This window comes from Corythoichthys intestinalis, chromosome 17 (assembly GCF_030265065.1).
Source record: "Corythoichthys intestinalis isolate RoL2023-P3 chromosome 17, ASM3026506v1, whole genome shotgun sequence".
NCBI classification, from domain to species: Eukaryota; Metazoa; Chordata; class Actinopteri; order Syngnathiformes; family Syngnathidae; genus Corythoichthys; species Corythoichthys intestinalis.
Window position 1 is genome coordinate 7,263,800 of NC_080411.1, and position 25,611 is coordinate 7,289,410.

At 38.6% G+C, this 25,611-nt stretch overlaps 1 protein-coding gene and 1 long non-coding RNA gene across 3 annotated transcripts in view; one reads left to right on the top strand and one right to left on the bottom strand.

The window, feature by feature from the left end:
* The window catches only part of ror2 (receptor tyrosine kinase-like orphan receptor 2), a 125,541-nt gene that overhangs the window by 83,144 nt on the left and 16,786 nt on the right, over positions 1–25,611 (top strand). Inside the window, exon 2 of the mRNA XM_057818374.1 lies at positions 10,905–10,958. Within this exon, the coding sequence (XP_057674357.1) occupies positions 10,905–10,958 (54 nt within the window). The remainder of the gene's footprint in view (positions 1–10,904; positions 10,959–25,611) is intronic.
* The window catches only part of LOC130905226 (uncharacterized), a 118,411-nt gene that overhangs the window by 54,212 nt on the left and 38,588 nt on the right, over positions 1–25,611 (bottom strand). For both annotated transcript variants that reach the window (XR_009061072.1, XR_009061071.1), the window contains exon 5: positions 3,907–4,008. This is a non-coding gene — a long non-coding RNA (uncharacterized LOC130905226). The remainder of the gene's footprint in view (positions 1–3,906; positions 4,009–25,611) is intronic.

A 25,611-nucleotide genomic window follows, 5' to 3' on the forward strand; every position in this document is an offset into this window, starting at 1 on the left:
GGCCGGATACAGCGACACGTCATTGTGTGACGTTGGTGAGTGGGGTCTATAGTCCAGTGCAGCTTATTTGTTGATTTATTAATAGGTAACACTGTTGTTTTCCAACATGCCTCCTAGCATGCATTGCAGCGCTACAGATGTGAATAGCAATCAAAATGCATGTTCTGTGCTAATTATTTCTTCAGTTACTCTTTCAGTTGTTTCATTAATTGCTAGTTATGGTATTTGGTAACGCTTTATTTGACAGTGGTGTCATAAGACTGTCATAATTATGACATAACACAGTCATGGGCTTTACTGAATGCTTATGACAGGTGTCATTAACTCCATGTCCATATCTTTTACATCCATTCAAAAGTGAGATAATTTGCCAGATGACGCTAAATGTCATCTCGACACAGAGTCCCTTCCGGATGACCGAGCTTCTCACCCGATCTCTAAGGGAGAGCCAGGAAACCCTGCGGAGGAAACTCATTTTGGCCGCTCATATCTACGATCTTGTTCTTTCAGTGATAGGTGAGGATAGGAACTAGGGTTGTTCCGATCATGTTTTTTTGCTCCCGATCCGATCCCGATCGTTTTAGTTTGAGTATCTGCCGATCCCCATATTTCCCGATCCGATTGCTTTTTTTTTTTTTTTTTTGTTGCTCACGATTCAATTCCAATCATTCCCGATAATTTTTCCCGATCATATACATTTTGGAAATGCATTAAGAAAAAAATGAATAAAACTCGGACGAATATATACATTCAACGTACAGTACATAAGTACTGTGTTTGTTTATTATGACAATAAATCCTCAAGATGGCATTTACATTATTAATATTCTTTCTGTGAGAGGGATCCACGGATAGAAAGACTTGTAATTCTTAAAGGATAAATGTGACTTTGTATATTGTGTGACTAAATATTGCCATCTAGTGTATTTGTTGAGCTTTCAGAAAATGATACTGTAGCCATGCCCAAATGCATGATGGGAAGTGTAACCCTGACTGTGCGTAGTGCTACCAATTGATATATCTTCTCTGCATTGGGAAATAACATAGGGTGTTAAGAAAAAGATCAATTACTACCTTGCTTCCCCACATTGCTTCCCGTGATATTTCTAATCGCAGGGAGAGGGATTGTAAGACTTTAGCCAATTAAAAAAAGGCTCCAAAGGCTTCCAAAATTCACTCTACTCATTTTACGCTGCCTTTTAGCTCTCTATATAGGTAAAACGGCGCCATTACAGATGGAGCGCGACAATGCGTGAGTGGGTCGTGCAGCGCATGCGTTAATTGCGTTAAATATTTTAACGTGATACATTTTTTAAAAAATTAATTACCGCCATTATCGGGATAAATTTGATAACCCTACCTTAAGCCAAAACTAAAGACTCTGGATAAGTGTAACATATTATGTCTGTAACATTAAATACAATTAGAAACCCATTTGATTAAAATATATATATATATTTAAAAAAAAAGCATGTCCGATATTTTTTTGCCGATTCCGATACTTTGAAAATGACGTGATCGGAACCGATCGATCGGGAGTAGGAACGTAGATCGACTGGTAAATCGACAGCTGCGCCTTTTGGCTCAGCTCCTTCTTGGACCACTATTGACCGATGCAGAGTACGCATCGCTGCAGACGCTGCACCGATCCGCCTGTTGATCTCCCGCTCCTTCCTACCCTCACTCTTGAACAAATTAATCAAATTATAAAGTATTCTCATGGGAAAATCCCGCTCAACATACGACCATTTCGATATACAAACCAGGTCCTGGAACGTATTAAATTCGTATGTAGAGGTACTACTGTAATGCCCAAAAAAAAAAAAAAATCTGGCTATCGTAAAGAAACATCAAAAGCAGGCATTTTCCACAGAAAGTTCATCTTACGTGGACTCACAGTTAAAGACAGATGTTATCATTGTACAAGATCAACAACGGAAAATGACAGAGGCTCATCCCCTTTTTTTCCATTTGATACTGTTTCAAGCCATTTTATCAGTCTTTTATCCAAAACCTTTTAACATTTTCTTTTTTCTGCTGGTTCCCTCAGTTCTCCGTGAAAGATAATTGCCTAACAGTCTTGTCAAAGTGAGCTCTGACTGTGGGAAACAAAACGCTGAAAGAGCCACAAAAATGATCAACTAAAAGAGCGTGTCCTTGTCGCCCAATTTTTCCTGAGGCCACATGGCCGACATTCATGTCTGTCCTTGATGATGACAAACAGATACTCCAAGTGTTGTATCACATCTCTGTCAAAAACAGGATTTCGGGATTAATCTGTGCAAATGCTCCAACTCTGGTTGCCGACAATGCTACAGTGTATCACAAAAGTGAGTACAGTACACACTAGAGATGTCCCGATCTGATATTTGGATCGGATCGGACGCCGATATGGGCAAAAAAACGGCAATGCATTAAGAAAAAAATGAATAAAACTCGGACGAATATATACATTCAACATACAGTACATAAGTACTGTATTTGTTTATTATGACTATAAATCCTCAAGATGGCATTTACATTATTAATTCTTTCTGTGAGAGGGATCCATGGATAGAAAGACTTGTGACTTTGTATATTGTGACTAAATATAGCCATCTAGTGTATTTGTTGAGCTTTCAGTAAATGATACTGTAGTCATGCCCAAATGCATGATGGGAAGTGCAACCATGACTGTGCGTAGTGCTACCAATTGATATATCTTCTCTGCGTTGGGAAATAACATAGGGTGTTAAGTAAAAGATCAATTACTACCTTGCTTCCCCTCGTTGCTTCCCACAATAGCTCTAATCGTAGGGAGAGGGATTGTAAGGCTTTAGCCAATTAAAAAAAGGCTCCAAAGGCTTCCAAAATTCACTCTACTCATTTTACGCTGCCTTTTAGCTCTATATATAGGTAAAACGGCGCCATTACAGATTGAGCGCGACAATGCGTGAGTGGGTCGTACAGCGCATGCATTAATTGCGTTAAATATTTTAACGTGATACAATTTTTTTTTAATTAGTTACTGCCATTTTCGGGATAAATTTGATAACCCTACCTTAAGCCAAAACTAAAGACTCTGGATGAGTGGAACATATTATGTCTGTAACATTAAATACAATTAGAAAACGATTTATTTAAAAAATATATACATCAAAAAAAGGCATGTCTGATATTTTTTTGCCGATTCCGATTCTTTGAAAATGACGTGATCGGACCCGATCGGGATGCCGATCGATCGGGACATCTCTAATATTTACCATCATTTTGTATTATTGAAGTCTTTAAGGAAGCATTCAGTCTGTGTGGTTGTGCCGCATGTAATATTTTTTGGAGCCAGTAAATTTCATTTCAATTTTGGGTTTGAGTTGTATTGTGTTAAAAGTGGGAGCGCATGGTGTGGGTGAGTCGGAACGACCACTGGCACTTCTGTTCCGAGTCAGTCACCGCATCTACTAGATTTGCGCCCACGACCGCTCAGCGAGCAGCTTTTTCTGTTGGTTTTCTAAACCTCGATCAGTTGTTCAGTTTATATACGCTCAGCTAGGGGTGTGCTTACAAGTGAACATTAACCATGTCCTCCAGTTTACTTACACCAAAAGGTTTTTTTTTCATGTGATGTATTCCCATTGTAAAAGTAGGCTCTTCATTCGTGTTATTTGATAATGACTGGAATGTATAAAATATTCAAGAAATGAAGCAATGTGTTCTGAAGACAAAAAGTAAGAACAACCAATAGGAACTGTCTGCTCAGTCTTAATTCAATCCTTGACAAAGTAAGTGTTGACACACTGTAGCTGGGTTAAGGATGTAGAGCAGAAACAAATGTTTTGAGGTCTTAGTGGGAGCAGGAGATACACACACAAACAGTAAAAACCAGAGAAGGAAAGTGTTGAAGTGTGCCAAGAGGCCCTCAGTACAAACCCCAATAGACGGACTCACGTCTCGGCCACTCAGCTCTCAAAGGGCCCTTTCATGGCAAGGCAGCAGGCTGTTGGAATGCAGCAGCAGAGCTCATATTCAACCCTGCAAGAAAGATCCTATAGGTCTAATTGCCATTTTCCAAAACTTAACATACAAGTAATCAATCACAGTTGCTGATTGTTTTGACACCTGCAACTGATGTCTGTCCAGGGCAATCAAATTCTGTGTGGTTCATTGTATATATTACAGTTGAAGTGGAGGACATCTGAAAGAAGACACTTTAACTCAAGCATTCATATCACAAAGAAGCTGTTGAGATTATTTCACTGAAATGTACATTTTATTAATGTTTATATTAAGGGTGTGCCACCATAGGAACCTCGCGGTTTGAATCATTTATGACTTAGTGTGAGTAAATTAGTCACATTTGTGAGTAGTTTTTCAGCTTGTGCGAGTAAAACATGTATCTGTTCGCAGATCTTTTAACCAGTTACCGTAATTTTCGGACTATAAGCCACTACTTTTTTCCGTCATTTTGAATCCTGCGGCATATAGTCCAGAGTGGCTTATTTGTTGATTTATTTGGGTTAATAGGTAACACTGTTGTCCAACATGCCTCCTAGTAGGCCTGAACGATATTGGAAAAAACTTGTTGCAATTTGTTTGGGGTTCGCGATATATTGCGATATTATATTGCGATTAGGGTTGTTCCGATCATGTTTTTTTGCTCCCGGTCCGATCCCGATCGTTTTGAGTATCTGCCGATCCCGATATTTCCCGATCCGATTGCTTTTTTTTTTTTTTTTTTTTTTGCTCCCGATTCAATTCCAATCATTCCCGATAATTTTTCCCGATCATATACATTTCGGCAATGCATTAAGAAAAAAATGAATAAAACTCGGACAAATATATACATTCAACAGACAGTACATAAGTACTGTATTTGTTTATTATGACAATAAATCCTCAAGATGGCATTTACATTATTAACATTCTTTCTATGAGAGGGATCCACGGATAGAAAGACTTGTAATTCTTAAAGGATAAATGTGACTTTGTATATTGTGACTAAATATTGCCATCTAGTGTATTTGTTGAGCTTTCAGTAAATGATACTGTAGCCATTTAACTTGTGCCCAAATGCATGATGGGAAGTGCAACCATGACTGTGCGTCGTGGTACCAATTGATATATCTTCTCTGCGTTGGGAAATAACATAGTGTGTTAAGAAAAAGCTCAACTATTACCTTTCTTCCCCACATTGCTTCCCACGATTATTCTAATTGTTGGGAGAGGGATTGTACGGCTTTAGCCATTTAAATAAAGGCTCCAAAAGCTGCCAAAATTCACTCTACTCATTTTATGTTGCATTTTAGCTCTATATGCTGTATGGGTAAAACGCCGCCATTATAGATTGATTGCGACAATGCGTGAGTGGGTCGTGCAGCGCTTGCCTTAATTGCGTTAATTATTGTAATGTGATGAATATAAAAAATATTAATTCTCGCCGTTAACGCGATAAATTTGATAACCCTAGCTTATGCTTAAACTAAAGACTCTGGGAGAGTGTAACACATTAGGTCTGTAACGTTGAATACAATTAGAAAACGATTTAATTAAAAAAAAAAAAAATATATATATATATATATATATATATATATATATATATATATATATATATATATTAAAAAAAGGCATGTCCGATATTTTTTTGCCAATTCCGATACTTTGAAAATGATGTGATCAGGCCCGATCGATCGAGATGCCGATCGATTGGGACATCTCTAATTGCGATATTTAAAAAAAAAATTTTTTTTTTTAAAAGAAATTTTCACTTGATGACTCACCACAATGTACAGTGATCCCTCGTTTTTCGCGGTTAATGGGGACCAGAACCCGCCGCGATAAGTGAAAAACTGCGAAGTAGCGCACCCCCCCAATTTTTTTTTGTGTGTGTGTGTGTGTTTTTTTGTGCTCAATGAATTCATTCAGATTTAGCATTGGAAAGAGATACATATGACATGTTTTTTTTCTCACTTTTCCCCCAAAGTGATTTAAAAAATGTATATAAAATGTTTTTAAGCACTTCATATGTCAAAATTATGATCAGTTTTAAACATAACTGTCCAACCAAATCATTTTTGAACAAGAATAAAGTACTGTAGTCGATAAATGCTTGGCTTTATTAAATGCTTCTGTTTATCTACCTTAGCTGTGACAGTTGGAGTGACATGTAGAAATTTCAAACTCCTCATGATCACTTCTGGCATTTATATGTCTCCAACGTCTCCACACACACACACACATTCATTCCAGCGCGGCTTCCTTGTAGAAACTGTTTAACAAGTTAAACGATGATTGACAGTTGCCCGTGTGAAGTCTGCTTCTTTGGCCAGATCAAAGCCATCGTTAACTTTTATAAGCAAGTGCCGCAATGACTGAGAGGAACAAAGGGCTGGGAGAGGGAAGGTGTGAGACTGTGCTCAGAGTAGAAAGCAAGGCGTATATGGATAAAAAATTTTTTAAAAAACTATCGCACGAGCTTGCGATGGGACTATCGCGCACGTGCACATCGCGATGGTGATGTTTAAACGATATATCGTTCAGGCTTACCTCCTAGTATGCATTGTAGCGCTACAGATGTAAATAACAATTTATGTTCTGAGCTAATTATTTCTTCAGTTACTCTTCCAGTTGTTTCATTAATTCATTAATCTTGTTATGGTATTTGGTAACACTTTATTTGACAGCGGCATTATAAGACTGTCATAAAGACAGTCATAATTAAGACATGACACTATCATGGGCATTACTGAATGCTTCTGTCATTATGTGTCATCTGGCAAATTATGTCTCTAACTCCATTTATGTCCAGCTTGGATCTTTTACATCCATTCAAAAGTGAGATAATTCGCCAGATAACACAAATAACATCTGTTATAAGCATTAATTAATGCTCTTGACAGTGTCATTATGATTGTCTAATGACAGTCTTTTGGCGCCACTGTTAAATAAAATGTTACCAAATACCATAACTGGCAATTAATGAAACAACTGGAACAGTAACTGCAGAAATAATTAGCACAGAACATGAATTTTGATTGTTATTTACATCTGTAGCATTACATCTGTAGCATTGTAATGCATGCTAGGAGGCATGTTGGACAACAACAGTGTTGGCAGCAGAGATTGACTGTCTCTGTCAAAGGAGCAGTGATGGCTAAATGAAGATTGTTGAAGCAATGAAGCTTTGCGGCCAATTGGTTCAAAGTTTCATGGTTGTTCATTTGGTCTTATGACACTCGTATGATGCTGCTGTCCAATAAAGTATTACCGGTTCATAACTTTTTGTGTAAATATCCCATAATACACTGAGGAAAGTGCCGGCTTATAGTCCAGTGTGGCTTATCTATGAACAAATGCCGTTTTCATGCCAAATTTGTTGGGTGGTGGCTCACAGTCAGGTCCGCTTTATAGTGCGAAAATGACAGTACACCTAATTAGACACAATGGTTTAAAATTAGGGCTGTCAAACGATTAAAATTTTTAATCGAGTTAATTGCAGCTTAAAAATTAATTAATCGTAATTAATCGCAATTAATCGTGATTCAAACCATCTATAAAATATGCCATATTTTTCTGTAAATTATTGTTGGAATGGAAAGATAAGACAAGATGGATATATACATTCAACATACGGTACATAAGGACTGTATTTGTTTATTATAACAATAAATCAACAAGATGGCATTAACATTATTAACATTCTGTTAAAGTCATCCATGGATAGAAAGACTTGTAGTTCTTAAAAGATGAATATTAGTACAAGTTATAGAAATGTTATATTAAAACGCCTCTTATTGTTTTTGTTTTGATAAAATTTGTAAAATTTTCAATCAAAAAATAAACTAGTCGCCCTATTCTGTCCTCAATGTGTGTGAGTACACAAATTGACTGATAGCGAACATAAGTTCCAAAAAGAAATCAGACGGTGTGGCAAAGTTGCATGGGCTTTACTGAAGTCATCTCTTTTTGACAGGAGCACGTTTCTTGTATTTTTGTAAAACTGAAAATAACAAGGCAATGTGTCAATAACTTGCATAAATCACAAAATAACATAAAATGTACACACACGTGTCCATTTGAGCAGTAGCACTAGCCAATTAGCTCACAAGCATCTAACAATGTAACTGCATTTCACCATATATGTGAACAAATTCAAATACACATCATCAATAACCATCTAATGCTCATGAATATAAACAAAGGAGGAATATAACTCACAAGAGATGCATGTATTAGACACAAACAGTGTGATGGGGCTATGAGAACTGCCACTGAATACTGGATGCGGACGTTAGCTGGTCTGAATAGCTAGTGTGAGTTCGCGTCGACATATAATCACGTCAGAAAAGCAAACCGAAACCCAAATAATCAGCTTCACTAAATCGCCAGCAGAGGGCCACATTACGCCACATAAAATATGCAAGTCACACCCAAGCGCCAGCAGAGGGCGGAAAAACTCCATAAAACACAATTAACAAGTTGGCCTTTCACTGTTCTGACATTTAAATCTGTCTGAGCGGGCCTAGTGCGTTAATTGCGTCAAATATTTTAACGTGATTAATTTAAAAAAAAAATTAACGCCCGTTAACGCGATACTTTTGATAGCCCTATTTAAAATGAAACTGTCTGCCGAACAACTGCAACCAGATTGCCCGTCACGAGTAGTCTGACCACAGTGGGGCGGGAGCAATGGGTCAAACATGCATGCTCGGTTGGTTGAAGACTGTAAAATGTCAATACGTGTGAATGCAAGATTGAATAGTTGTTTTGTTTGTACTATGTGCTCTGCAAGTGGGAGGTTGCCTCTCACCCAAAGGTGACTGGGATAGCTTCCAGTACACCCGTGATGGATGGGGACAGATGGATGGATAGACTTGCACATACGTACAGTAGTCACCTGTTGACTTAAAGATATTTTTCTCTTACCCGCTTTAGAGGTTGTATTGATTATAGCAGAAGTTGAAGGGAACACATGGCAATTTGATGGCACTTCAATATCCCTTGACACATACAGTAAGGAGCAGAAGTATTTGCACTCTTGTGATTTTGCAAGTTCAACCACTTAGAAAATAGGTAGAGGTCTGAAATCTCAATATATATGCATTTCCACTTATGGAGACAATCTAAAAAAAAAAAAAATCCGGTACTCACATTGTATGTTTTTTTTAAAAAATAATTTATATGTAATTTACTGGGGTTCATAAGTACAGTGCCTTGCAAAAGTATTCGGCCCCCTTGAACCTTGCAACCTTTCGCCACATTTCAGGCTTCAAACATAAAGATATAAAATTTTAATTTTTTGTCAAGAATCAACAACAAGTGGGACACAATCGTGAAGTGGAACAAAATTTATTGGATAATTTAAACTTTTTTAACAAATAAAAAACTGAAAAGTGGGGCGTGCAATATTATTCGGCCCCCTTGCGTTAATACTTTGTAGCGCCACCTGTTGCTCCAATTACAGCTGCAAGTCGCTTGGGGTATGTTTCTATCAGTTTTGCACATCGAGAGACTGACATTCTTGCCCATTCTTCCTTGCAAAACAGCTCGAGCTCAGTGAGGTTGGATGGAGAGTGTTTGTGAACAGCATTCTTCAGCTCTTTCCACAGATTCTCGATTGGATTCAGGTCTGGGCTTTGACTTGGCCATTCTAACACCTGGATACGTTTATTTTTGAACCATTCCATTGTAGATTTGGCTTTATGTTTTGGATCATTGTCCTGTTGGAAGATAAATCTCCGTCCCAGTCTCAGGTCTTGTGCAGATACCAACAGGTTTTCTTCCAGAATGTTCCTGTATTTGGCTGCATCCATCTTCCCGTCAATTTTAACCATCTTCCCTGTCCCTGCTGAAGAAAAGCAGGCCCAAACCATGATGCTGCCACCACCATGTTTGACAGTGGGGATGGTGTGTTCAGGGTGATGAGCTGTGTTGCTTTTACGCCAAACATATCGTTTTGCATCGTGGCCAAAAAGTTCAATTTTGGTTTCATCTGACCAGAGCACCTTCTTCCACATGTTTGGTGTGTCTCCCAGGTGGCTTGTGGCAAACTTTAAACGAGACTTTTTATGGATATCTTTGAGAAATGGCTTTCTTCTTGCCACTCTTCCATAAAGGCCAGATTTGTGCAGTGTACGACTGATTGTTGTCCTATGGACAGACTCTCCCACCTCAGCTGTAGATCTCTGCAGTTCATCCAGAGTGATCATTGGCCTCTTGGCTGCATCTCTGATTAGTTTTCTCCTTGTTTGAGAAGAAAGTTTGGAAGGACGGCCGGGTCTTGGTAGATTTGCAGTGGTCTGATGCTCCTTCCATTTCAATATGATGGCTTGCACAGTGCTCCTTGAGATGTTTAAAGCTTGGGAAATCTTTTTGTATCCAAATCCGGCTTTAAACTTCTCCACAACAGTATCTCAGACCTGCCTGGTGTGTTCCTTGGTTTTCATAATGCTCTCTGCACTTTAAACAGAACCCTGAGACTATCACAGAGCAGGTGCATTTATACGGAGACTTGATTACACACAGGTGGATTCTATTTATCATCATCGGTCATTTAGGACAACACTGGATCATTCAGAGATCCTCACTGAACTTCTGGAGTGAGTTTGCTGCACTGAAAATAAAGGGGCCGAATAATATTGCACGCCCCACTTTTCAGTTTTTTATTTGTTAAAAAAGTTTAAATTACCCAATAAATGTTGTTCCACTTCAGGATTGTGTCCCACTTGTTGTTGATTCTTGACAAAAAAAATTACATTTCATATCTTTGTTTGAAGCCTGAAATGTGGCGAAAGGTTGCAAGATTCAAGGGGGCCGAATACTTTTGCAAGGCACTGTATGACTTATCTTTTGTTCGAATAATGAAAATGATGAAATAGGTTTATTCAGTACACTGTTTACTTGCTAACTCCTCTCTCTGACTATTCTTGCAGGTGACCTTTCAGTGGATGCAGAAGCTCAGAGTGGATCTTCACCAACTCTTGAAGGTAAAATGTGCTGTCAACTTTTTGTTGTCCTTCAAATGTACCATTTGAGCTCAATGGTCAAATGACCTCATCATAGCAGAATTTCATCTGACCCTAAATGACGCAAGACAAAACTAAAAAAGCCAGTCCCAGTTTTGACTCCTACAATAAGTTCATTAATATTGTCATAAATATTCAAACATAAATTTTGCACAAAGGCTTCTTCATGTGAGATGTGACGATGCCAATCTTAAAGGGAATGGGAGGTCTGCAGGGTTATGGCATCACAGATTGTCAGACCTGGTAAAATTTGGAAAAATTAATTTAACTAGTAGATCTCCATTGTTGTTGATGATGCAATGCACTCTGGGTTGTGACGTCACTGGGCAGCGCTGCCGTACTTCCACAGTGTCACTCGTTAGCTACATAAACATGTCGTCGGTTTTGCCCTTCCAGTTTGAACCCCAGCGGAAAAGTGATGAGTAGGACAGCACTGTGGATATTTCAAAAAACCCAGCAGCAAAAGCAATTAAATGAACTCATTTGCTCCCAAAAACGTTTAAATACGTTCTATTTTTAATTGTTTCAGTGTCCCAAAGACGTATTTATACGTCTTTTACGTTTTTTTTTCCACAAAAGACATCTCTGGGTTCTGATTCAACTTAGCTCCAAAGCACAATGCTGAAAATCCATTTTAAAAGCAATAAAATTGGCCACTGGAGGGCAGTAGCGCATTTGGTAAGACCCGCAAACCGATTCAACGCAACGAACGGCAGAAGACGACCCAATGGACGTCCAGGATGCCAGGCGGCGGACGACCGAGCAGAACAACTGGGAGGACGCCCGGGATGCCATGCACTGGACGACCGAGCAGAACGACAGGGACCACCAGTGCAGTGGACGATGCCATTGAGTCCGTGCTGCTCGCCGAGCAGAGACATGCAACGATGAGGGAAAAGTTTACCCTGGCTGTCGCAGCCACAACAGCGTCATCTCTCATTTATGTGTAAATAAATTGTTACTTCGCTATCAAAAGCTCTATTTGTCTTGTTGTTTATGTCATTTTGTAAAAGGAAAACATTATTCAGATGTTTGGGATGCAACTAAAGCAAAACATAGCTGTTAACGTCAAAGTTATGTTTGAAATGTATGCTTTCACAAAAAGCTCAATTTCTCAGTTTTTTCGTCAGAAATTGGAAAATTGCTCAAACTAAGCTATTTTCGAATGCTGATTTCTAAAGAATGGAAAAAGATATAAACTTAACTTTTTTTCTGCTGAAAGAAGAGAGTCTAATCTTTCTTTTGGTGGGTTCCATTTTTATATAGCAATAGAACAGAACAGGGAGCAAAGGGGGTTGCACCGGTGAAAATGACTGGGAGTGAATGAGTTAAGGTCTCCAGTGCGTTTCAAACCCGCTTTTACCGTGCGACTGACTAGCGCGTAGAGCACCGGACTATAGTTCCGCGTGACGTTAAAGTCATGATATAAACCAATCGCAACCCACATGCGTTGTCTGAAAGAAAGTGTGGCTGGCTTGACGAAGGAATTAGAAAACGTGGCTCACTTCAAACAGCAAGTAGACAACAATAAAGACAACAAAACAAACAAGGCAATGATTCAACTAGCAACAAAGTGATATACAAACTGTCAAATGGCAGTCAATATCTCGGCAAGCCGCCTATGATCGGTTTAAAGAAACTGCTGATGAGCTGGAATTGAATGCAGGTATGACATCGGGAACTCGTCACACAGCTATGTAACAAAACAATCTGACCAGCAGCAGAATGTGACAAAATCATGTTAGTCGTCATACTAGCTTCACTTGCTAGCTAGCACAGCTTATCTCCCAGTCCAGCCCAACCATGTCATCACCCCCAACGTCCATTGCGTGCATAAAACATGGCGGCCTACGTAGGTCAAAACATGTACTAAATATTAAAGTTTTTTAAATCAATGGCATCATATATGTGTTTCTAACAACATATTTTAGTAAAAGAGAACAATTGTGGCTTATTAGAACCTACAAGTCTTTAAGTCCGAGGTTCCCTTTAAAACTGCAATACTGTAAATTAATTTGGCGTGTTTCAGAATTTGTAGATGATCCTCTCCGAAGGAGTGTTGGTCTAAATTGGACCAGTTGAGGAAATGCGCCAAAGCTCCCAAAGCTGCTTTTCATTACTTCTGTCTCTTGAGGATAAGAATAATCAAGCAAGCACTTAAGCCTTGATACTTGAAACGCAACAAAAGCTCCTGACTAGTCACAAAGTGGTGAATAGCACAGATGTTGCTTGACTCTTCAAGTAAATTTGTGCTAGTTAAAGTCATGCTATCCAACCATCGACTTATTTTTATATTGCTTATCTCTAAGCTTCTTTAACTAGTTTGCTTTGCTCAACGTTGTTGTTGTAAACAGACGTATTTTGTCGAAAGCGTTTAACAAAAGCCAAAGTGTTGTTGTTTTTTTATTTCAAGGCACAACGACCCTTCCGGTTTGTTTGCCGAAACTCGGGCAACATCTGCGAAATACATCGAGTAGTTGGTAAAGTCTGACCTTCAGAATAAAAGCATGCTAATAAATCTTCCTTTCAGTACACTGCGGTACTGAAATTTGCAGTCAAGTTTTGTTGATGTTCACCATGAACTCCAAGTTAGTATTCACTCGACAAGAGTCAGCCGCAAGCGAGAACTAATTACCGTGAAAAATATCGTTTTGACACAAGGAAAGACTTTTGGCCAAGAATTTGTTGGTTAGCAGTCTCCCAGACTAGGCTTTAATGTCAGCCTGACTTGATTGCACGCGTCTAGCCAGACCTGTCGCCAGAGCTCAATCTTAAGAAATCCATTACTCAGAATAACCATTTTTAGGCTCTAACATGAGTCCCCATAATTAAAAGGCACTTTATCGGTATTCCCAAAACTTACAGTGGTATGAAAAAGTATCTGAACCTTTTGAAATTTCTCACATTCCTGCATGAAATCACAATCAAATGTGATCTGAACTTTGTCAAAATCACACAGATAAAAAAACTAGGGCTGTCAAACGATTAAAATTTTTAATCGAGTTAACCACGGCTTAAAAATTAATTAATCGTAATTAATCGCAATTCAAACCATCTATAAAATATGCCATATTTTTCTGTATATTATTGTTGGAATGGAAAGATAAGACGGATATATACATTCAACATACTGTACATATTTGTTCATTGTAACAATGAATCAACAAGATGGCATTAACATTATTAACATTCTGTTAAAGCGATCAATAGATAGAAAGACTTGTAGTTCTTAAAAGATAAATGTTAGTATAAATTATACAAATTTTATATTAAAACCCCTCTTAATGTTTTCGTTTTAATAAAATTTGTAAAATTTTCAATCAAAAAAATAAACTAGTAGCCCGCCATTGTTGATGTCAATTAGGGCTGCAGCTATCGAATATTTTAGTAGTCGATTAATCGATGGACTAGTTGGTTCGAGTAATCGGATAAGCAACATGAAAAATTAAAATACCTGAGCTGAGCCTCAAACGGTTTTTTTTTTTTTTTTTTATGAGGATCTATGTAAAACAAAAGAACAATTGGCTAACTTAAATTTAAAATGTCCGCTAGCCTAAATGCTATAAAATGCTAAAGTTTTTTTTTTTTTTCCAATGAACTTTACAAATGGTTCAGACACATATTCCCACAAAAACGGCTAAATATACAGTACCTATAAACTAAATTATGAATGCATTAAAAAACATTAGCTCAAACAAAAATTTAGCTTACGTTGGTCTTAACAGGAGGCAGTTGGATTCAGCCATGTGAAAAGAGGCAGACCAGAGGGCAGTGTATCCACCCTAATCTTTTTTCTAATCAAATACTCGAGTTAATCGATTAATCGTTGCAGAACTAATGTCAATAATTACACAATGCTCATGGGTGCTGAAGCCCATAAAATCAGTCGCACCCAAGCGCCAGCAGAGGACGACAAAACACCAAAAAACACAAGTAACAAATGGACATGACACTGTCCTGTCATTTTAATCTGTTTGAGCGGGGCATGTGCGTTAAATGCGTCAAATATTTTAACGTGATTAATTTTAAAAATCAATTACCGCCCGTTAACGCGATAATTTTGACAGCCCTAAAAAAACTGTCTTCTTTAACTAAAACCACCCAAACATTGATAGGTTTTCATATTTTAATGAAGATAATATGAAAACAATGACAGAAGGGGGAAAAATAAGTAAGTGAACCATCACTAATCTTGGCCCAGTCAGATTCTTGGGATGTCTGACATGAATCGCTGTCTTTAGGTCATGCCTCAGCATCTCAATGGGGTTCAAGTCTGGACTTTGACTTGGCCACTCCAGAACATGTATTTTGTTCTTCTGAAACCATTCTAAAGTTGATTTACTGCTGTGTTTTGGATCATTGTCTTGTTGCAGCATCCATCTTTTTTTTAGCTTCAAATGTCTGACAGACAGCCTCAGGTCTTTCTGCAAAACATCCTGATAAACTTTTGCATTCATTCTTTCATTAATGAGTGCAAGTTGTCCAGTCCCCGAGGCAGCAAAACAGCCCCAAATCATGATGCTCCCTCCATCATGCTTCACGGTGGGGATGAGGTGTTGATGTTGATGAACTGTTTCCTCCACAAATGACGTTGTGTGTTACTCCCAAACAATTCAACTTTGGTTTCATCAGTCCACAAAATATTTTGCCAAAACTTCTGGGGAGTGTCCAAGTACCTTTTTGCAAACATTAAATGAGCAACAAAGTTTTTTTTAGACAGCGGTGGCTTCCTCCGTGGAGTCCTCCCAAGAACACCATTCTTGGCCATGGTTTTACATATAGTTGATGTGTGTACATAGATATTGGACTGTGCCAGTGATTTCTGTAAGTCTTTAGCAGGCACTCGATGGTTCTTTTTTACCTCTTTGAGTATTCTGCGCTTAACTCTTAGGGTCATCTTTGGTGGACGGCCACTCCTTGGGAGAAAAGCAACAGCTCCAAACACTCTCCATTTGTAGACAACTTCTCTGACTGTCGACTGATGAACATCCAGACTTTTAGAGATGGTTTTGTATCCTTTCCCAGCTTTATACAAATTAACAATCCTTGATCGCAGGTCTTTAGACAGCTCTTTTGAGCAAGCTATGATCCACATCAGACAGTGCTTCTAATCAAGACAATTCTTACCAGGTGTGTGTTTTATAGTGGGCTGGGCATTTTTAAACCACTCACCAATGATTGGGCACACACCTGACTTAAATTGTTTGGTAAAAATTGGTTTCAATTGCTCTTTAAGTCTCCATAGGCAGAGGGTTCACTTATTTATTTTTCCCCCTTCTGTCATTGTTTGCATGCTATCCTCATTAAAATATGAAAACCTATAAATGTTCGGGTAGTTTTAGGAACCTTTTACATGGTGACTCTACGAGAAGACGAAAAATTTAATGTTTGCATTTATATGGGCCCGTCTCCATTCAAAAAATGTTGCAATTCCGCATGAAAACGATGTAGTATTCATGCGAGGCCCTAGGGGGCAGTGCAGATTTACGAGGCGACAGCGAATGATGCACTTCGACCCCACCAAAGTTCTTCAGCCCGGAAAAAAATATGCACGCCCACTCGAAGCGATGGCATTTTTCTTTTGTTCAAAAAGGCACAAAAGTGGAAACATCCAACTTTTTTAATTTCAAAATATTATTAAAACGGTAAATTAAAGCCGACATTCTGCCATATTTGCTGTTTTTAATAAAGATGTCCTGATCGGTCGGGATGCCGATCGATCAGGTCTGATCACGTCATTTTCAAAGTATCGGAATCGGCAAAAAAATATCGGACATGTGTGTATATATATGTATATATATATATATATATATATATATATATGTATGTATATATAATTTTTTATTTTTTTTTATTTTATTTGTTTAATTCGTTTTCTAATTGTATTTAACGATACAGACAAAATGTCTTACACTCATCCAGAGTAGTTTTGGCTTAAAGTAGGGCTATCTAATTTATTGCGTTAACGGCGGTAATAAAATTTTTTTAATTAATCACGTTAAATAATTAACGCATACGCTGCACGACCCACTCACGCATTGTCACGTTCTATCTATAAAGACGCCGTTTTAGCTATAGATAGCGCTAAAAGGCAGCGTATAATGAGTAGAGAGAATTTTGCCAGCCTTTGGAGCCATTTTTTATGTGGCTAAAGCCTTACAATACCTCTCTCACCAATTAAAGATAACGTAGGAGGCAATGTGGGGAAGAATGGTAGTAGTTGATCATTTTCTTAACACCCTATGTTCTTCCACAATGCAGAGAAGATATATCAATTGGTGCCCCTACGCACAGTCATGGTTGCACTTCCCATCATGCATTTGGGCAGAAGTTAAATGGCTGCAGTATCATTTACTGAAAGCTCAACAAATACACTAGATGGCAATATTTAGTCACAATATACAAAGTCACATTTATCCTTTAAGAATTACAAGCCTTTCTATCCGTGGATCCCTCTCACAGAAAGAATGTTAATAATGTAAATGCTATCTTGAGGATTTATTGTCATAGTAAACAAATACAGTACTTATGTACTGTATGTTGAATGTATATATCCGAGTTTTATTCATTTTTTTCTTAATGCATTGCCAAAATGTATACGATCGGGAAAAATTATCGGGAATGATTGGAATTGAATCGGGAGCAAAAAAAAAAGCAATCAGATCGGGAAATATCGGGATCGGCAGATACTCAAACTAAAACGATCGGGATCGGATCAGGAGTAAAAAAAACATGATCGGAATAACCCTAGTTTTTAATGTTTAGTAGCACCGCTGCGCACGCCCAATGTGACGTATATGAGTGCTGACGTTATCAGTGCGGTGTCGCGCCGCGGGAGCCTTTGATATGCATGCGGAGATAGCCCCCCGCAATCGAATTCTTCCACTTGGGAGGCAGGATTCAGAATTTTTCCCGTTTTCAAACATTTTTGAAAAAGCTCCAGGGAACCACTAGGGCGGTGCTAAAGACATGCGGCTCTAGAGCCGCGGGTTGCTGACCCCCGGCGTAGGGTAATAAAGATGATCGTCACACTGAGGAGAAAACAGAAAAGAAAAGAGCAGGCGGCATGAATATTAAATAGACGTGCGTACTGATTAATTGCAGACGTGACTTGTTTTCATGCTTTTGCATGTGCTTGTTGTTTTGCTGAAATATGTTTTGGATTAAGCTGAACTAATAGTCTGTTTCGAGCATCATTAAAAACTGACAGATTGTTCTTTTTGTGAGCCAATCTTTTTGTCTTTTGAGATTTATCTGTGAGAGAGTTGAAGCTGTGGTGTGGAATCCAAAGTTGATCGAAGATTTTCTCTACTGGCTCAGGCTTTTCGCCTCAGTTTACATAATTACTATGTTGTTACTACATCTACACAAGTATCCATATAATTATTGAAAAACATGCAGTCATTTTTGTTTTTTATATTCTTTTATATTTCCTTGTACAGTGAGGCAAATAAGTATTTAGTCAACCACCAATTGTGCAAGTTCTCCTACTTGAAAAGATTAGAGAGGCCTGTAATTGTCAAAATGGGTAAACCTCAACCATGAGAGACAGAATGTGGGGGGAAAAAAACAGAAAATCACATTGTTTGATTTTTAAAGAATTTATTTCCAAATTAGAATGGAAAATAAGTATTTGGTCACGTACAAACAAGCAAGATTTCTGACTGTCAAAGAGGTCTAACTTATTCTAACGAGGTCTAACGAGGCTCCACTCCTTACCTATATTAATGGCACCTGTTTTAACTCATTATCGGTATAAAAGACACCAGTCCACAACCTCAGTCAGTCACACTCCAAACTCCACTATGGCCAAGACGAAAGAGCTGTCGGAGGACACCATAGACAAAATTGTATACTGCACCAGGCTGAGAAGACTGAATCTGCAATGGGTAAAACGGTTGGTGTAAAGAAAAGAACTGTGGGAGCAATTATTAGAAAATGGAAGACATACAAGACCACTGATAATCTCCCTCAATCTGGGGCTCCATGCAAGATCTCACCCCGTGGCGTCAAAATGATAACAAGAACGGTGAGCAAAAATCCCAAAACCACACGGGGGGACCTAATGAATGACCTACAGAGAGCTGGGACCACAGTAACAAGGGCTACTATCAATAACACAATAGGCCGCTAGGGACTCAAATCCTGCACTGCCAGACGTGTCCCCCTGCTGAAGCCAGTACACGTCCAGGCCCGTCTGCGGTTCGCTAGAGAGCATTTAGATGATCCAGAAGAGGACTGGGAGAATGTGTTATGGTCAGATGAAACCAAAATAGAACTTTTTGGTAGAAACACAGGTTCTCGTGTTTGGAGGAGAAAAGAATACTGAATTGCATCCGAAGAACACCATACCCACTGTGAGGCATGGGGGTGGAAAGATCATGCTTTGGGGCTGTTTTTCTGCAAAGGGACCAGGACGACATATCTGTATAAAGGAAAGAATGAATAGGGCCATGTATCGAGAGATTTTGAGTGAAAATCTCCTTCCATCAGCAAGGGCATTGAAGATGAGACGTGGCTGGGTCTTTCAGCATGACAATGATCCCAAACACACAGCCAGGGCAACAAAGGAGTGGCTTTGTTAGAAGCATTTCAAGGTCCTGGAGTGGCCTAGCTAGTCTCCAGATCTCAACCCCATAGAAAATCTGTGGATGGAGTTGAAAGTCCGTGTTGCCCAACGACAGCCCAAAACATCACTGCTCAAGAGGAGATCTGCATGGGCCAAATACCAGCAACAGTGTGTGAAAAGCTTGTGAAGAGTTACAGAAAACGTTTGGCCTCCGTTATTGCCAGCAAAGGGTACATAACAAAGTATTGAGATGAACTTTTGGTATTGACCAAGTACTTATTTTCCACCATGATTTGCAAATAAATTCTTTAAATATCAAACAATTTGATTTTCTGTTTTTTTTCTGATTTTCCACATTCTGTCTCTCATGGTTGAGGTTTACCCATGTTGGCAATTACAGGCCTCTCTAATATTTTCAAGTGGGAGAACTTGCACAATTAGTGGTTGACTAAATACTTCTTTTCCCCACTGTATGGCTGAATTTTTCTTTCATAAAACAACCACGATAAGTGTTTTTCATATTTTGTAAGAAAACGAGGATACATGGTTAAAAAAGTTGATGTGTTTGGTTTTGAATCCCGCAGGCAGCAGACTTAAAACAAGAAAAATGTATTGACCTGTGTACTACTATGTGATATTAGGACCAGTATGGTGTTTTGTCTTTGAGAGGGAAGTCAATTGTGTAGTGTTTTGTAGCAGGCAGAGTGATATGGACAATTGTATTTTGTAGTCCAAATGGCTGGAGAGAAATGTGTCAATTGGATGACAGACCTGAGTGGCATGCATATGACCTAAATTTGCTGGCTTTTGTGCATTGTCATCATATGATATGTTTGTGTCAAACTCAGGCTGTAAAAAAAAGTCCCAGTTTAGGTCACACTGAAGGCAAAATAATGCCAAGTTTAGCACCATATCCATTTGACTTTTACCATAATTTTCGGACAATAAGCCACTACTTTATACTTTTAGTCCAATGCGGCTTATATGTTGATTTATTTGGGTCAAAGCAACACTATGTAACTTTTAGAACTTGATAAAATATTTTCATAATACTGTATTGGCCCGAATATAAGACGGCCCTGATTATAAGACAACCCCTTTTTTTTCAACACTCAAGTTTGAAAAAATACTTTTTGAATACCAAATTAATTTTTATACAGAAAATAATTACAGTACATCCAAAACAATTGATTATAACAATATATTTGAGAGAAAAAGCACGTTATTTTGCCTCATTCAAATCTTAATATGTGAACATTTAAATATGTAAACTAAAATGCAATCACATTCGTGAATGAATGGCTTCTGGTTTTTGAAATGTAAATAAACCAATCTATTGTGATAAAACCACAAAATTGCAATAACTGCATTAACCATTGTTGGGTCTAAAACACCTTCTTCAATTTAGTTGTTGACCCAGAGCGAGGTGACAAAGGCAGGACACAAGGAGACGAGACAGAGAGTAGACTTTCACCAGACTGCAGTTTTGGGGAGAGTTGGAGAGCGCAACGTGCCAAATCGGAATCTCACTGAGGTCTCTCTCCGGACTCCCCGCGCTGCTGACTTTTATTGAGGGCTTGTTGCTGGGCGGAATATAGTTACAACACTTGTCCAACGTGGCAGTTTCGATCGAGCAAACTTCCTTATTCTAGTCATTGATTTAACAGTCACACTCTTGATTAAATTAACAGTCACACTCTTGAGCGAGCAAGATAACTTTGTTTTGAACACACATTTGCACTCGAAGTAGCTTGGTGGAAAAGTACTGAGACGTTGTGTGATGAATCAACATACTGTATGTGTGTGTATCTATTTATCAGCAGAATGTGAGCAATTGCCGGTAATAAAAATCTAAGCACATGATTATGGGCTAAAACTATATTCTTAGAGCAAACTTGTATAACCCGCAGAGTATAATGGTCATACAATCAAGCATATCTTACAACCATCAAACTGAAGTCAAACTGTAACTGTAGTCTTGAAACTAATCTGAATAAATTTGCAAACTGGTAAAACTTGAGAGAAGCGGAGATCTGTCAAGACAGAACATCGCTTCAATTATATCTGGCGCCATCTAGCGTCGTGAATGGGGAGAGTAGCTGAGATCTGTCATGACAGAACATCACTTCAATGATATCTGTCGCCATCTAGCTTCATGAATGGGTATAATGTCTAGAACGCGACGATAAGACGACCCCCTCTTTTTCACTGTTATTTCAATCCAAAAAACACTGTCTTAAATTCAGCCCAATACGGTATTTGTGATGATATGTCGACTGACAAATGTTGAATGAAGTTATAAAGTCTTTTTGTCTGAGGAGGGGGGAAAAAAAGGGAGGCTACCAGGATATACAAAATAAACATTAGCCCGGCTTTCAATCACTGGCTTGACGCCCACCAGACAAACCAAACTCGTCAACGCTGATGAATTTGGGTGGGGTGGGGGGTTTAGCCACACTAAGCCGTCATATGCTATTGTTTAGCCACAACTGGATTCATTACCCTATCATCATCCATCCTTCACACAGCCGCTGGAAAGAGAAATGTTGTTTAATCCATCTGCAGGCGACCGGGGGATTGATTTTTGATTGGTGATTTTACGACACCGCATGTGTGCGCTGGTCCTCATGGGAAACACAACGCTGGTCCTCATGGGAAACGCAGTCTTCCTTAAGGCAAAACACGACGACTTTTGTCCAGCGGCGTCGCTAAAATTGACCAAAATTGAAAAGTTACATAGAGTTGCTTTATGAGGCCATACTTTATTTGACAGGTCTGATATCACCAGGGCGTTTCCCAAATGTCCCCAAATAAACAGGAAGTGACATGATATCAACAGGACATGTCCCCCAATTGTCCCCAAATCATCAGGATAGGACCTGATATCAACAGGAAATTTCCCCAAATGAACACGAAGTGACCTGATATCGACTGGACACCTGAAATGACCAGGAAGTGTCCCCGGAATGTCCCCAAATCAAAAGGAAGGGACCTGATATCAACAGTAAATGTCCCTGAAATGTCCCTAAATGAACACAAAGTGACCTGTTATCAACTGGACAACTGAAATGATCAGTAATTGTCCCCAAAATGTCCCCAAATCACCAAGAAGTGAGCTGTTATCAACAGGAAGTGTCCACAAAATGTCCCCAAATCAACAGGAAGTGACCTGATATCAACAGGACATGTCCCCAAATCAACAGGAAGTGTCCTGATATCAATTGGACATCCCCAAAAATGTTCCCAAATCAATAGGAAGTGACCTAATATCAACAGGACATGTCCCTAAATCAACAGTAGGTGTCCTGATATCAATAGGACATGTCCCCAAATCAACAGGAAGTGGCCTGATATCACCAGGATATGTCCCCGAAATGTCCCCTAATCAACAGAAAGTGACCTGATATCAATAGGACATGTCCCTGAAATGTCCCTAAATCAAAAGGAAGTGTCTTGATATCAGTTGGACGTCCCCAAAACTTCACCAAATAAAGAGGAAGTGACCTGATATGACAAGGACGCGTCCCCGAAATTTCCCCAAATCAACAGGAAGTGGCCTGATATCAACAGGACATGTCCCAGAAATGTCCCCAAATCAACAGAAAGTGACCTGATATCAATAGGACATGTCCCCAAAATGTCCCCAAATCAACAGGAAGTGGCCTGATATCACCAGGACATGTCCCCGAAATGTCCACAAATCAACAGAAAGTGACCTGATATCAATAAGACACGTCCCCAAAACTTCCCCAAATCAACAGGAAGTGACCTGATATCAACAGGACATGTCCTCAAAATGTCCCCAAATCAACAGGAAATGGCCTGATATCACCAGGACATGTCCCCGAAATGTCCCCAAATCAACAGAAAGTGACCTGATATCAATAGGACATGTCCCCGAAATGTCCCCAAATCAACAGGAAGTGTCTTGATATCAATTGGACGTCCCAAAAACTTCCCCAAATCAATAGGAAGTGACCTGATATGACAAGGACACGTCACCGGTATTTCCCCAAATCAACAGGAAGTGACCTGATATGACCAGGACATGTCCCAGAAATGTCCCCAAATCAACAGGATGTGTCCTTATATCAATAGGACATGTCCCAAAAGTGTCCCAAAATCAACGGGAAGTGACCTGATATCACCAGGACATGTCCCCAAAATGTCCCCATATCAACAGGAGGTGACCTGATGACATGTCATAATTATGACAGTCATATGACGCCGCTGTCACAAGTATTACCAGTTAATACTTTTTGGTGTAAAGATCCTATAATACATTAAGGACAGCTGCGGCTTATAGTCCGGTGCAGTTCATCTATAAAAAAATGTCGTTTTTGTGTGAAATTTGGTTGGTGACGGCTTACAGTCAGGTGCGCCTTATAGTCCAAAAATTACGGTAAATATTGTTGTAGATGAAGATGCCATTGTTCCTGCTCAAATTAGAAATAGTATTATTGTTATAACTTGTGCAAGTGATCATTTGTTGTAGCAGCAGATAAATGTTCTATATTTTGAAAAATATTTTGGTCAACAAAATATATATCTGTTGTAGCTTCTACTGTAGCTAGCTAGCTACTAGCTAGATAGCCAGAAAGACAGACAGAGCCAGACACTTGTCTTTGGCCCATATTTACATTTTACCTCTGATTAATGCGTTGACTGTAATGACTATGACTATGAGTATGACTTTTGGGGCAGGGGGGGGCCAACATGTTGATGACCCCGAAACGCTGTGTCAGCAATAAAATTAACTGACAAGAATATTTATAATAATAAGTTGACAATGAGCTTTTTTGTTTCCCATCATTCTTGAGGGGAATTCTAAATCAGGCTGCTTAAGCAATACTTTTCGCCAAGATCGTCATCCATTGAATATGGTACGCCTGCCGGTGTCGTGCCAATGTAGTTACCCCAGTCAAAAATTTTATCCCCTGGGCGGAGCAATATGGAGGTAGATTTGTGTCTTTATTATTCAACAAAAAAAAAATGTTGCTTCAATTAAAAAAAATGTTGTGAATGCAAAAATAAATTTGAAACGCAATGTGTTTGAATGCAAAAATAAATTTGAAACTCAAAAGACTCCCCCCAAAAAAATGCATGTGAAAGCTATTTTTCTTTGATTTTTTAAATTTTATTTTGTTTATTTATTTTTATTTCTTTTTGACTGAAGTCAAGTTATTTTGATTGAAGCAACTTTTGGGATTGAATATTTGAACACTTCATGTTTTTTCATTGAAAAAGTTTTCTTTGATTGAAGCAATCCTTTTTGTGTTTGGGCCATATTATGATTAGGATATTTGTGTCTAAATCAGCGGTCTCAAACCGACTCCACAAAGGGCCGCAGTGGGTCCTGGTTTTTGTTCCAACAGATCCAGCACAAACAGTTCAACCAATGAGGTTTCTACTAACATAAGCAGCACCTGATTGCAATCAACTGATTACACTTGTAAGAAACCAGATTGGTGAAAAGGTATTTGTCTCGTTTGGTTGGAATGAAATCCAGTACCCCCTGCGGCCCTTTGAGGACCGGTTTGAGACCACTGGTCTAAATCATTCAATCCCCCAAAAAGTTGCTTCAATCCCAAAAAATATTTTCGGTCAAAGAAAAAAAACATTTTTTAAAATATTTTTTTCCCCCCAATTTTTTTTTTTTTTATTATATGCAAAGCAAATGACAGTCTAAGGTGCTAAAAAAATAATTTTGACCCATTATAAAAATATATTTTTTTGTTCATTTCATTCATTTTTGTTGCAGTTTTCTTGCTTTTCAACTTAGTAGGGCTGTCAAACGATTAACATTTTTAATCGAGTAAATTACAGCTTTAAAATTAATTAATCGTAATTAATCAAAATTAATCGCAATTCAAACCATCTATAAAATATGCCATATTTTTCTGTAAATTATTGTTGGAATGGAAAGATAAGACACAAGATGGATATATATATACATTCAACATATGGTACATAAGGACTGTATTTGTTTATTATAACAATAAATCAACAAGATGGCATTAACATTACTAACATTCTGTTAAAGCG